At 49.8% G+C, this 14,661-nt stretch overlaps 1 protein-coding gene across 1 annotated transcript; it reads left to right on the plus strand.

Moving 5' to 3' along the window:
- The first annotated feature begins 6,385 nt into the window (after positions 1-6,385).
- Positions 6,386-14,312, plus strand: Mrpl23 (mitochondrial ribosomal protein L23). Its single transcript, XM_028786889.1, has 5 exons — positions 6,386-6,548; positions 8,932-9,054; positions 10,005-10,087; positions 10,880-10,953; positions 14,083-14,312. The coding sequence occupies exons 1-5, from the start codon at positions 6,532-6,534 to the stop codon at positions 14,224-14,226; spliced, it is 441 nt and encodes a 146-aa protein (XP_028642722.1). The 5' UTR covers positions 6,386-6,531; the 3' UTR covers positions 14,227-14,312.
- Positions 14,313-14,661: the final 349 nt, after the last annotated feature.

Genomic DNA, 14,661 nt, shown 5'->3' on the forward strand with positions numbered 1-14,661 from the left:
ATAAAGCAGTTACTGTATCTTAGGACCATTCATGCTCACGCTCCTGGCTGTGTCTTCCACTCTTCTTTTTTCTTTACCTAACCCTATGCTTAAAGTCGTTATTAAAAATGTCTTTTTAGAGACTGGCTCTGCCGGGCGGTGGTGGCACACGCCTTTAATCCCAGCACTTGGGAGGCAGAGGCAGGCAAATTTCTGAGTTCGAGAGTTCGAGGCCAGCCTGATCTACAGAGTGAGTTCCAGGACAGCCAGGGCTACACAGAGAAACCTGACTGGCTCAGTGGTTAAAATCACTTGCTGCTTTCTCAGAGGACCCCTGTTTGATCCCCAGCAGCCACATGGCACCTAACAGTCATTTTTAATTCCAGTCCCAGGGGAATGCCTTCTTCTGGCTTCTGGGGACTGTGTTCTTCTTCTGTATTCACAGGGTGAACAAACATAAAGACAGGCACATGTTCACACATATAAAATAAAAATAAATAAATTTAAAAGAAAAATGTTTTTAATAGATCTGAATTTGTTTCATACTGGCAAAGAAATAAAGGGGTGGGGGAAATCAAGCTTGTCAAGTTGAATAATAAAAGAACAACAACAACAATAAAAGACCTGCCCCCCCCCCATGTTTTAAATGTAGACACAAATGGTTTGAAAGAAATAACAAATTTTCAGAGAACTGAAAGGAAGAATAAAGGGATCCCCAGCTGAGCCAGGCTGCAGTGTGACCAGTGTGCCATGACTATCACAGCACTGGGAAGGCTGAGGCAGGAGGATTGGGAGTGTGAGGCCAACTTGGATTATATAGAAAGACTTGGTTTCAGAGAGGGATGGGGTGAGGAACAAGGACTGGCCGTCTAACACTTCAGTGTCTGTCTCCCAATAATTAACAGCACAAGTGAGCAGAAAGGCAATAAGCCCAGGGTGGACCTGACTACACAGCCACCTCAGTTTGCTTGACAGTCACAGGTCACCCATCCCCTCTCAGGCATGCTCTTCCCAGTGTGTAGGAAATACCCACACCAGTCCGAGTTCTGGGCCTTTACATCAGCCTTAATAGGTTGAGAAGGATTCAAGCCCTATAAAGTATGTGCTTTGACCATAATGGAATTAAATTATAAATCAATAACAGAAAGGTCCTTGGAAAATCCCCAAGTATTTGGAAACTCAATAACATACTTTTAAACAAGAAAAAAAACTCAACAAGGAAATTGGGGAGTGTTCTGAACAGGAGGAAAATGAACCCCAGTGCTTGGGGCTAAGAAATGCCACTCAGGAGGCACTGGGGGAAACGCTTGTCACTGAAGGCCTGTGTGGGAAACTGAGAAAGGGCTTGACCCGGGGATCTCAGCTCTCACATCCCAGAATGCAGAAAAAGAAAAACAGTCAGACCAAAGGAAGCTGGAGGAGGGAAATGATCCAGCAGGGAAGTGAAGCTGGGGGTGGGGGCCAGTTAGAAACAAAAAAGCAATGAGAAAAATCAAGCAACCCCAAACCTGGTTTTTAGAGGATCAGTACAGCTGATCAACCTCTGGCCAATGTGATTGGAGTAGGGGTAGGAGGGAGAGTGAAACCTCAGCCGCCAGAAAAGAGCTCAAGCCTTTCTACCCAAACTCCCAGGCCACGTGGCTTCTCTAGAAGAGACGACCAAATATTTAAAGAAGAGATAATAGCCATTATATACATTTCTTAAAAGAATAAATAAAGAGGAGAGAGTACTTCCCAACTTCATGAGTTTAGACCATCCCATACAAAAGTAATGTCATAAGAAACCAAAAGTGTGCACCACCTCTCCTCAACCCCAAGTAAGACTAAGATTTTAGCCAGCAGAACCCAGCTCTCCATGAAAAGGCTAATATATGGTGATCAACTGTGGAACTAATGAATAGTTACTGCAACCAAATAGTTAGAAAACCAAAGCAACCCATTATATGAGGAACTCAACAGGGAGAAACACAAGCTGATCTTTTTTGTTGTTTGATACAGACTCTCTCATAGCTCAGGCTGGTCTGCACTAACCATACAGTCTAGGTTAGCTTCAAATGCTGGGTCCTCCTGCCTCCAAACCTCTTGAGTGTTGAGATTACAAACCCACCCAACCCAGCTGACACAGTCATCTCTTTAAGGTTCAGAAATGGCGTTAGTAAACATCCATTCCTGACTTACTTAAGGGGGAAAACAGCAGCTCTCAGCAGTGATGTGGAGAATTCTGGGGGGGGGGGAGACTAGGAGGTCTAGGGCAGCCCATCCTGCTGCTGAGAACCAGCGGGGGGTGGGGGGGGCCTGGGATAGCTGTCCCCAGACCCCTGCTGTGTCCCCCCTGCTTTCTCCAAAGGGGTTGTTCACTTGGGCAATCTGTCTGGGAGAAGCAGCTGCCGACATAAAGGGAAAGTTGCAAGCAGTTTTGTTTATAGATAACACAGGAATCTTATCTGATAAAATCTTAAGAAAAATTTGAAAATAGGGGGGTCTGGTAAGGTTGCAAGAGACAAGATGGATACACAAGATCAAATTTATCTCCATGGAATGGTCTGGCATTGACATCTTCAAGATGCCATTTTCCAGGAATATAAAAATAGTTATGACAGTGTGAGATACCAATATCTGGAAAGCAAAAAACAGAACTGAAAGACATTCTTGGATAAATGGGGCTGCTGAGGGCTCATGTTGATAAGCAGTTCAGTTCTCCCTGAATTTGTAAAAATTAACTGGAGACTGTAAAATTTAAACCTATGGTGAAACCTGCTGAGACTGAGATAAAATTGTTCTGGTCGGGCCCAAACAACTTGAGAGCCGGGAAGCAATAAAGACCTCCTGCCTGACTGACGGAGATAACTACTTTCTCAGGCACATTCTGAAGGCCCACCAGAGATTCCTTCTCATTCCACACCCCCACCAGCTCTGCACGTATGCACAGAATTCTGCAACAAAGTTTATCTTTAACATTCTTTAAGCCTGCGGCAATGCCTACAATGTACTCTGGACAGAACACAACCCTGTGGGTATCTCCACCAAGGAGCTGGCGCCAAAGCCGCCCCTGGCCCTTCAAGATTGACAGGTGAACTTTGTTCCCCAGGAACTTACGTAAATGGCTCCCCTTTTCTGCTCTTAAAAAACTTCCCGTTGACCCAATCTTTGAATGCATGCATACTTTACAATGGCACCAGGGTTTCCGTACAATGTTCTGTAGATCAGGTCCCCTGTAAACATCATCACTGGTGATGGTTTTGTGGACGGAATCTCGCAAATGGCCCCAAGCAGCCCAAACATCCTTGAACAAGAACAATAAAATCAAAGTGCCCACATTGTGAGAACTAAAACTCTAAACAGGGTGGCACTGGTATAAAACACTGAAATAGATCAAGGGACAAGATGCTCCGGAGATGAGCACCACAGGACTTCTGGAAAAACAAAAAACCATTTTTATTGCATGTACTTATTTATTTTGTATGGAGAGTATGCACGCCACAGTGCTTATGTGGAGGTCAGAGGCCAACCCTTGGGCGTTGGCTCTCTCCATGTGGGTTCTGGGAACTCAATTCAGGGGGTCGGCTCTCATAGCCAGCGCCTGCATCGAGCTGTCACCAACTTTTGAAACAAGGTGCAAACGCAACTGAGTGCAAAACTGCCTCTTAGAGAAACATGGCTAGGACAATTGAATACCTAGATATAAAAAAAAAAGAAAGAAAAGAAAAAGAAAAAAAAGAATAATAGCAGAGCTCATACCCTATACAGCATGTAAAATCTATTAAAAAACAAATAACAGAAACACAGAACACAAGAGAAAATCTTTGTGGTTTGGGGTCACTCAGAGTTTATTAGTCTCAACACTAAAAGCATATTCTTTAGAACAAATTGTCAAGCTGGAATTTATTATTATTAATTATTAATTTGTTTCTTCAAATGATAACTACAGGGAGGCTGAGAAGGCAAACTGGGAACCAAGAGAGAGAATTTCTGCGTAGCATGAGATTTGTTAGGTCTGATCCAAGGTTAGAAAGTGAACTGCCAGTGGTGGCTCATACCTTTAATCCCAGCACTCAGGAGGCAGAAGCAGGCAGATCTCTGAATTCAAGGCCAGCCTGGTCTCCCAAGCGCTGGGATTACAGATGTGCTCCATAACTCAGGGTTTGTCAAGGGGTGGCGATTTGGCTTGTTCAGAGGCCACAACTACTACATATGGGCCAGAAAGGGATCCCTGTGATGCTGTTGGGAGGATCAGGTGTATTCTTAGCCTGAAGTCCTCCCTTACACCGACCGTTTTGTAATCTCAAAGTCTCCTGACATTTACCCAGAAACTTACACCCAGAAAGGAACTGAGGAACCCTGGTGAGACAGGCTTGGGGTAGGCAGTTGAAGTGGCAATAATGTTCCCTTTTATAATGTGACCTAAAATCAGTTGCTCATCACCCCCAAGGGACCCTTTCCTTCTCCTTTTCTTTTCCAGGCCATGAGGACCCCAGCTCACAGAGCCATGTGGCATCTCCCTGCTCAGCAGCTTCTTCATTCCTAGTCCTCTCTACTCCTGACTTTTAGGGAGTCTTTTTTCTCCTAGAGTTATGTACACTATATGTCACATCTAGGGTCACCTTGAATGCTTTCTTCACAGTGGGAGTCTCAGAACTGCCTAATTTTAGAGCAGGCCAGCAAGAGAGCTCAGTTTGGGTAAAAGTGTTTGCTTCCAAGCCTGATGAACCTAAATTCAATCTCTCTGACCAACACCATCTACAAAGTCTCTTCCCTAGCAGGCACAGCCAGCTTTGAATTAACTTTGGTTATAACCCTGAGCCCATCTTAAATATGGCTAACAACAATCCTTAATAAGGAAAGGAAAACCCTGTACTTTTCTGGTCCTCACATCCCCTTTTTTAGCCTTTGGCCTCTTGGAGGAGGTATGGAATGGGTAGTGTACAGGGCTATGGCAGTCCAGTCAGACTGAGCAACTAGTGACGGTAGAAGTGGGAGAAAACCCTGGAAGTCTGATCTGGAGAGGAAGAGAGAGGGGCCTCAGAACTCAGGCTAGGCTAATATCATCTGCTGCTGGGCCATAACCACATTCAGTTTGTGTCACTACACAGAAGGCTTGGATATGGGCAGGGGTCTGTGCTCACTACTCACCTTTAATTCCTTCATCCTAGGTGACCCCGACGGTCATTTTTATTATTAAATGGGTCACTATAGATGCTTCTCCCAGAGCCACCACTATGGCCTCTTCCAATGTGCTTGACATCTTCACCCATGTCTCCTTCCCTGAGATCCCAAAGACAACTGTGTTGCCATGGGGTACAGATTGAAACATACAAGGACTGAGGGAGCTGGAAAGCAGCATTGAGAACCTATGGGGAGAGATGGGCCAGAAAGCATGAGAGGGCTGCAATACCAGCAAGTCAGGACAAGAGCTATGGACAGGGGGTCCCTTAGTTAGGGCCAAGCTACAGGGGTCTCTGACCTGTGGGGTTGAAGACTTGTGAACAGAAAGGCCTTGGGAGGCTAGTGGCCTCTTGAAGGAGGTGTGGCCAGGGGCTCCTGGGACAGGGAGTATGCAGGACTGCTGGGCTGCAAATGTGGCTGGGCAGCCAAGAAAGGGAGGGAAGGAGAAAGGAGGGGGTCCTGGGAGTCTTGCCTGGAAGGGAAAACAACCCAGTCTGGGTTGGGAGAGGGGCCTTAGTTCTCAGACAAGAGGTCCAGTCCACCCCACCCTTCCCCATCTCTGCTGCCCAAGGGATTGTTGGCGAGGCTATGACTGAATTGTTGAGGGGGCCTAGGGTCCTACGTGGGATGGGGCAGGGTGTAGCCTCTGATGTGCTTATTCGGGAAAGGGGACAAAGAGCTGGCAGAGCCTAGAGAAAGGCTAGGCTGTGGAACACAGGGTGGGGGCTGGACGGCCAGGCCTTGGTGAGCCTTATGGGGTGGTTTGGTCCAGTCCAGAAAAAGGGGAGTGGAAACAAAGGTACTGTTGGGCCACCTACAGCAAGAAAGCAGAGTAGATTCACAGAGTAGATCTGGGGATACAGGGTGTATGATTGTGCTTGGTGGGGTCATGAGATGTTGGGGTGGGGAAATAGGACAGTAGTTGCCCTTTGGAGAATCCACCAGCCAGCAGTGCAGAGATGCGGGACTGCTCTTGGCAAAGTGTGGTGCCGGGTGCTTAAAGGCTAAAGAGCAGGGAGGTACACTATACACCTATACACTACATCCTGCGTGGTATGCAGGATTCTGTGCTGGGGCAAACGGGTACAGTGTGAACACGTCCTTCTTGCGGGGTCGGGTGAGGGGCGGGGCTGTGCACTGTGTGTAAGGCTGAGAAGCGGGATGCACTGTGCCGGGGGCGGTGCGCAAGCAGCTTGCGGTGCACGGTGGGGGCGGGGCTTTGCGAGTGCGGGGTTGGGGGTGGGGTGGGGTTTTTGAGTCACCGAAGGTGCGGGGCCCTGCGGTGCAGGTAGAGGGTAGCGCGGCCTCCGGAAGCGAGGGGGCGCTGTGCCAGCGCAGGCTCTGTGCGGGGCCCGCGTCGCTCCTTCCTGACCAGGAGGTGCGGCTGCCATGGCGCGGAATGTGTTGTGAGTAAAGTTGTAGCCCGGCCGAACGGGCTGCGTAGGCCAGGTCGGGTGGGTGCGGGGCCCGGGCCGGAAGCCGGAGGCGCCCGCACGCGGTGGGAAACCCGCCAGGGTCCAAGCGGCAGGGCCACCGCGGGGTAGCGTCCTGGCTGTCAATCACAGCCTCTGGCTACGGCCTGCTTTGGCAAACAGCCAGGGCTGAACCGGGATTGTCCAGTGCCTGCAGGACCCCTGGCCCAAGCCCCCCAAAGTTGCTACATTCACTGGTCTCCACGTGGCAAGCAGTGCTGGCCTCCCACAGTCTAAGCCGGAAACACGTGTTGAGTAAACACGTGACTCACTGGTTGGGTGGCCCCAGGTTGAGCATTAATGCGGTTTTGAGGGTTCTCGTGGAAGCAGAGTTTGAGGGGACCCTGCACACAGAAGGGGAGAGGACTGGTGGAGTTGCTTGTGGGCAACCTTGTGATTTCTTTCTGCAGACTGGCTGGGAGATACCAGGGACCTCAGAACCAGGCCAGTGTGAGGCAGGGCCAATCTAGTTAAGCTTATGTGCTCACCCCCTGGCTTTGCAGGGTGCTGGTTGGACCCATGCGTGAATGGGTGATGGGTGGATGGGAGTAGGATGAGACCAGGGATGAGATTTGATCTTCTGGAGGACAAGTTACAGCCTACCAGTGGGGAGCCAGGCTCCCATTGTGGAGAAGAGAGAGCCAAGAGTTCCACTTGAGATACGCTGTTTGGGGTGCTTGTGAAAAAATGGTAGAAAAGAAGTTACAGGAACCATAAAAGGCCAGGCCTCAGAAGAGCAGCAAGGGTGGGGAACAGGGAGGGTCCTGAGACCAAGACCAGGCTGCAAGTTTTCCAAGGGGAGTCACCAGGCTTGGGATGTGCCTGGCAGTCTGTGGGGAGAGTTTGTGGGCAAGGGCAGATCTAGGGAGAACAGAAATTTGCAAATAGTTTGTGACTTCAGTGTGGTCTCAGGGCCTCTGATCTCAGGGCCTAATCCAGAAGACTCCGAGACTAGGGGTTTTAGTGAACACTGTTTCCCCTTTCTATCCTAAGGAAGGTCTTCCCAGATTTATCTTCATGCTATGTCACAGATGGGCCCTACTGATAATGTGAAGCCCCTTGGGTAGCACAATTGACTTGGATGTGTAAATCAAGGCTCTGTATCCCCTTTCAGAACCTGCCCTTTTCTTTCCCTGCCCTCTTGGATGCCTGGTCCTACAGGCACAGACTTCCAGGTCCTTTCAGGGAGGCCCTGCCAGATCACTGATAGCAATCTCTAGGCCACTGGTCTGCTAACAATGTATGGACTTGATCATTAGGAAGCTCTCTTGAGCCACTGGGTTTGGCAAACATTTAGCAATGGAGCCTGCCTTTGAGGTTCCCACCATGGTACCTTGGGAGTCATGTGAAACTCAGGTACCTGCTTCTCAGCTCTGAAACCCCCCTGGTGCTCTCAGCCTGGTGCTTCCAGTATGGTGCTCCCTGGACTTGGAGAGCCAGTATATACTTCTCCAAAGCTGGATCATCATAGAATTCAGTCTATCAAAGGGCTGAGTGCTCCCAGGTCTGGCCCACATGCCACACCTCTGGTTATCATTGTGACCCTAGGTGGTCTTGTGTACCCACCCTCCACCTGGGGACCGTGAACTGTGCATCTCTAGTAATCCCACAGAACTTGAGTTTCTCCTCTCCACTTCCGTGTCTGCTCAGGTGGGCATGGATGTGTGCAAGACCACCAGGCAGAGAGTCTGCTTTGTCTACAGGCCTAATAATGGTGGGAAACTGGCTGTCCTGCCAAATCTTGCTTGTTTGGGTAGTTTTAGGAGTCCAGTAAGGTGTTGCCAGCTCAGAGCATCATGTTGGAAACACTGTTTTCTGCAACCCCAGCCTGTTTTCCTCCCCCTCAAGGAGCATGGGCTCTTCTCTGCTGGTGGGGGAGAGTGACCAGGCTGGCCATGGAGATACCCAGAAGCAGGAATTAGGCCTTTGGAAGAGGTGGTATCTCAAGCTGAGTACCACCACTGCCCTGTTTATGAGGTTCTTCCTTCCTTGTTCTTACAGTTTCACAAGCTGGGACCATTATTCTGCTACCATGCCATAACTATGAGCCTCAGTTCCTGGTTTTGTTTGTTTCTTTTTTCCTTTTAGCTGCCCCTTTGCCCTTTCTATAGGTAGACTGTAGTGTCAGTAGTCCTAGCATCCAGAAGGGAAGCCAAGGACTGGGAAGCTGCTTGCCCCCATACTAATGAAACCATGCAGTAGGGACAGGTCCTATGTATAACTGGCCCACCCTGCCTTGACCCTGCTGGTGTTGAGTGGACACATGAGTCTGCTATACTGTGTGTGTAACCCTAATCCCCTAATTTTTCCTGAGCAGGTACCCCCTCTACCAGTTGGGTGGCCCTCAGCTTCGTGTATTTCGGACTAACTTCTTCATTCAGCTGGTGCGGCCTGGTACTGCACAGCCTGAAGATACTGTGCAATTCCGGATACCCATGGAGTAAGTAAGCCCCAAAGGAGTTCAGGGACTGGGGAGTGGCCTCCGGGATGTGGGTCCTGTCCTGTTTTTTAGCTCAGCTCCCCAGGGCCAGCCTTTTCCTGTGGTGGGAAGACCTGGGGCCACTTTGCTTGCTCAGCGGATGGTGGAGGGGCCTGGTGTTTGCAGAGCTTCAGGCAGCCAAAGAGTAAGCATGCTCTTGGCTGGCTTCCTGGCTCACCCTCCACCTGGGGAAAGCTTAACAGAAAGCCTGAGATTTGTTGAATTCTTGCCTCCATCCTTTTCCCAGGAAAGGAGTCCCCGGAGGCTGGGTTGGAGCATGCTGAGATTTGCAGAGCTTCTAGAATGTTAGCTCTGAGTTCCTCACCTTGTTCTACTCAGTTCCATGTACCCCCTTTTAAGGAAGGTTCAGTGCAACTCCAACTGCCTGTACTGCTCTGAGACCTAAAATCCTCAGGGACCAGCTCAGCTGGGCCAGAAGGGTCAGGGGGCGGGAGCAGATCCCTGTAGAAGCTGGGTTAGGGTCTCTTCAGCTTTATAGACATACCCAGGAGATTATGGTGGCCAGGGTTGTGCTGAAAGCCACCGTGGGCTTCATCCCCCCCAAGTTCTAGAGCCCCTCTGGCAGCAAGTGTCTCATAGACCCTAGGGGCCAGTCTCGAGTTACAGATAGGAGCCCAGCCTGGCTCCGGACCTGATATCTTACATTTTATCAGGGTGAGCCCAGCTGGCTCCAGGTGATGATCTCCAGGTGGAGAGGACCAAGTAAACAATTCTGACGGGAATCAGACCCTCATCATTCTTAACTCATCCTTTTGTCTGGAGGGGACAACACTGGAGCCAGCCTCACCTGGCCACAGCTGCTCCTTGGACTTTCACCCTTATCCCTGGGTAAGATATCTGTCTCTTTATCTAGGCTTAGCTCAGTCTTGTTTTCTTTCTGTCTCATCCAGGATGACCAGGGTGGACCTTCAGAATTACCTGCAACAGATTTACAATGTTCCCGTGGCTGCTGTGCGCACACGGGTGCAGCATGGTGGGTACCTGTGTTAGTGGCCTGCCACCAGGAGATAGCCCCTTGCCTACTTCATGTTGTCTTCAGACTCTCCATGAGGGGAAACGAAGGCCTGAGGGGCTTGGGTGACTTGCCCAGCCTCTTTCTTTGTAGCTCATTGAAGGTCCCCAGCACATTTAGCTGTGACCCTGAAATGTCCTCTGTCCCTTAGAACCACTTCCTCAGCCTGGGCTGGTATCTAGTAGGCCTCTACAGTCTCCTCCTGTAGTAGATCCTAACGTAGTCCATCAGTGGCAGATTAGTGCCCAGGGCTGGCTAGTAGTGCTGCCCTCCTAAAAATGCCCTTCCTAGAGAATCTCCATTTCACCAGAGAACAAAGAAATCCCTTTTGTTCTATTACAGTCTTTAGTTGTCATTTCTGTTTTCAAAAACTTCTTTTTTGTCATTGTTTTGGTTCCCTGAGACAGTTTTTCTGTATAGCCCTGGCTGTCCTGGAACTCATTCTGTAGACCAGGCTGGCCTTGAACTCAGAGATCTGCCTGCCTCTGCCACCTGAGTGCTGGGATTAAAGGTGCGTGCCCCCTCCAGATGGCTCAAAGACTAATTTTACTTAAACAGAGAAACTGGTTTTAGTGGCTCTACTGGGATGTCTGTCTGAGACCCCTCTCTGGTGTTCAGCCCACCATTTGAAACCCTACTTTCCGCTCCACCTCCAGATGATATCCTGTGCCTTACTGGAAAATGGTTTCTAGATTGTGGGGCTTCTCAGGGGCCAGAAGTTAAGGCAGGGTCTGGTCTGCTGTCCCCTCACAGGCTCCAACAGGAGGAGGGATCACAAGAATGTGAGGATCAAGAAACCAGACTACAAAGTGGCCTACGTGCAGCTGGTGAGTGAGACTGCGGCTCTGTTTCTGCTCACTGTCTCATCTGTGACCTGGGGCTGTTTGTGCAATGCACTCCACCTTACCAGAGCCCAGACCTGGAGACCTGGTGCAGGAGGAGCCCAGGTCCTAGTGCACCTCCACAGATCATCTCTGTGGAGGACATGGGGTAAATCCATTCCTTATTTTGTGCCCATGCCTTGATTACCTGTGTTTGGAGCAAACAGAAATCAGAGGGTGAATGTGAAAAGCTACAGCTCTGTGAGGATACCTGGCTGGGTTCAGAGTTAATGTTCCCCTAGGAGCCCAGTGCCTTGAAAAGATTGAGATCTCTGGGGTATGTGCACATTCTTCTGTTAGCCATGACAGTGATTCACCTCATCCTTTCCTGGGGTCCTGGGAGAGGACTTCTAGTCTAGGCCTTTATTCATAAGACACAGACCTCCCTGGAAAGAGCCACATTTTCAAACTTGCTCTCTCTTAGAGCCTCTGTCCTGGACCCACTGTCCTTGAGACCAAATTTTAAACCACAAGTGTCCTTTGGTCTCAGTCTAGGGACAGAATCCCCTTTGACCTCTGAGAATCTTGCAGGGAAGACTCTACTTGTCAGGGTCCATTAACTAGCCCCCTCACTGCTTGAATCCCACAGGGGGTCTTCCTTCAATTTCTCCAGTTTCAATGTAAACAGCCCTCTAGGGAGCCCCAGCCTCCACAGCCGGCCACTAGATGGCAGTCATGCTATTGAGAATGGGCTCCTCCCACCCGCCAGAGCTGCATGGCTGTTCAAAGACCCTGTGAAGGAGGCAGCTTTGGTGAAAAAAGAGCTACAGTTGTTCTAAACAGGGCCTAATGTTTGCTGTGCATAAAATCAGCCCATGCAGGTGGGAAAAAAAGGTCTGGGCCCTCTGAAGGCTTGTGTGTGTATTTGTGAGCTGGGTGTTGAATCCACCCATCTGTCTCTGTCACGGCCTGTGGGGCCACATCCATATGCTGGCATTTGCCACAAGTCACTTCTGAGACAGCTATGGTTACAAGTGGCTTTTGAGACATCTGAGCCCCTACATTCCCCTCCTCATCCCCACCACACTCATGAAAGCTGGACTCAGTAGTTCTTAGATCTGGCAGCTGCAGCTGCCACCAGGCATGTCCACCTTCCTCTGTGAAATCGTGATAAATTGAGGGGCCCGTCATGTTTCCACTAGGCAAGACTCCTCTACCAGAATTAAAATTTGTAACGCACCTCCTTCCCGGCTCCAGCCTAGAAATGGTTAGTGTTTGGGACTTCCTAGTTGTATTTGCAAAGGCTGTCTTTGTCTTCTTAGTATGTCTTTTAGGGGTGGGGGGCTTCTGGTAACTGCATTGTGAAGCTCAGGAAGGGCAACCAGAGAGAGAGAGACAGAGACAGAGACAGAGACAGAGACAGAGAGACAGAGACAGAAAGAGACAGAGAGGGGAAGAGAGACAGCTCATTGTGAGTGTGGAAGGGGAAAGGCGGGTCCCACGTGGTGGGCGACCACATTTTTCTTCGGAGAACTTGATAAACATCTTTTTGGTCTGGTGGGGAGGGAGCCTTAGCAAGCTCTCAGTCCCCACACAACAAAAAGAGCATTGACCATGTTTACACAGAATGGTGTTTGACTGAGGGCTGCACACAGGCCATGAGCCCTAGGCTCCAGAGTAAATGCTATGGGCAGGCACAGTCCAGCCCAACAATGGCCCATGAGGCCCCTAGGATTACTGGAGTCAGGACTGGCTTCTCCACTTTTTCCCTGGCCTTTTTTCCTTTCCTGCCTTGGGCCCCTCAAAACCGGCTCTCCCTCCTTAGAGGGTGGGTGGCTACATTTTTTCAAAAGTATGAAGTAATTATCTCTTAGAGATAGTCTTCATACTGGTACCCATAGATGGTGATTCAGGTCCCTTACATCTGCTCTTTTGAAATACCCCCTAGCCTCTTACATAGGCTGTCTTTATCTCTGGACCTTAAGTTGTTGTTTTGGGCTTCATCTGCCATCAAAGCCAGCAGTCAATTCTGGATGGGCAATCAGCTCTGCGTATAAGCTGCTGCCTCCTCCATTTTGCTTTTGAAACATGGTCTCCAGTAGCACTGGCTATCTTTGAACTCTTTGTGTAGCCAAGGATGATCCTTGTGCCTCCTCCTCCCTCCTCTATGCTAGGATTACAGGCATGAACAACACCAAGTTTCATGTGTACTGGAGATCGAACCCAGAACCTCATGGGAGCTAGGCAAGAGCTCTACCAACTAAGCTACATGCCCAGCCCCAAGGTATACACCTCTGACAGAGCTTACTAAGGTTCCAGATTCAGAATTCCCTATTTGTTCACCTCTGACACAAGAGGGAATGGCAGGAGGGGTCTCTGCCTCTAGTTTGGCTCTTTTGTGCCCCTTCCCTCTTACACCTCTTATCTTGGAGATGTTAGCAGAAGCTACAAGTGAGCCTCCCAGCCCTTAGAGCCTTGCAGAAATGGCTTCCTTCTCCCTTCCAGGGCTTTCACTAGTTCTGGCCCATGTGCTTGGGGCGCCAGGCTGGGACTCAGCCATGCTGACACACTGAACTTCTAGTGAAAGACGTAAAAGCAGTTAATTTGCAAAGCCGGGCTTGATTTATAGACTGCTGCGTATGTAGGTTTCTGTGTACGTTGTGTGCATTTTATTTGCCAAGTTTGGAGCCTGGAGGAGGGCAGCCTTTAATGTGGCTGAAGGCCTTTAGATATTTTGGATGGAAAAAGTTTTAGCATGGCACCAGACGTCATTTGTGTCCTGTTTTTCTGCTCCTGGTTCCTGCCCCCAGTTCCACCGGCAGCCGCCTGGTGAATGGGCCTTTGCTGGACTGCTTTTAATGATCCTGGGCTGGTGCAGACCCCTGTAAAGAGATAATGTCCATGAAAAGGGCCATTGTCCTGGTAATAGCCTGCTGGTGATAGATAAAGGTTGGAGGGCTGGCCTGCAAGGTGTTTGTTTTCCCAGCAGGAACCCTGCCTAGAGACACTGGCGGCTCATCATCCTGTTGTCTGTCATCCAGGGTCCTGGATCATTAGCAGCCCAGCAATGAGTCCCTGGGTGTGATAGGAAGGCTATCCTCTAGTTCTCAATTAAGCCCCTGTTTCTTTCTCCAGGCCCACGGGCAGACCTTCACTTTCCCAGATCTTTTTCCAGAGAAGGAGCCCAGTTCTCCAGACCCTCTGGAAGAGAAGCTACCCCAGCAGAGGCAAAGCAGCGACCCGAGGTGCCCTGGTATCCCTTCCTGGTTTGGCCTATGACCTATGACAGCAGAGTCTGGGCCACAGACCCTAGTGAGCACAGTGGTTCTGACAAGCCCAAATAAAAATTCTTTGTGGAGAAAGAACTGGTGGACACTTTGCCTTTTGTAGTGGATTATACTTCTGGGTCCCCGACACATGTGGTGCAGGAGCCCTGACAGTGGGTAGAACTTGAGGTGGGTCGGCATTCTGGGATTCAGAGACAGCAGTGTGAATATCTATACTTGACAGGACAGCTCAGGGTGGCTCCGTGGGAGCAGAGGCCCACTGCTAGGCAAACATATGATCCCCAGAAAATAGTCCCAGATTGCAGTCCTCATTCAGGGTTGGGGGAAAGGCTGGGAGAGAATTGCCTGTCCAGACAGGTTTTGGTATGTGTGATACAATGGCAGGAAGGCCGTGGAAGGGCAGGAGGGAGATCAGAGACAGTGCTGC

Source organism: Grammomys surdaster, unplaced genomic scaffold (genome assembly GCF_004785775.1).
Source record: "Grammomys surdaster isolate TR1022 unplaced genomic scaffold, NIH_TR_1.0 125603, whole genome shotgun sequence".
NCBI classification, from domain to species: Eukaryota; Metazoa; Chordata; class Mammalia; order Rodentia; family Muridae; genus Grammomys; species Grammomys surdaster.

What these genes read in the sequence shown, in the direction of transcription:
- Mrpl23 (XM_028786889.1), top strand. An exon ending in CAATTCCGGATACCCATGGA is followed by an intron (nt 9,055 to 10,004) that starts GTAAGTAAGCCC and finishes TGTCTCATCCAG; the next exon opens with GATGACCAGGGTGGACCTTC. An exon ending in GCGCACACGGGTGCAGCATG is followed by an intron (nt 10,088 to 10,879) that starts GTGGGTACCTGT and finishes GTCCCCTCACAG; the next exon opens with GCTCCAACAGGAGGAGGGAT.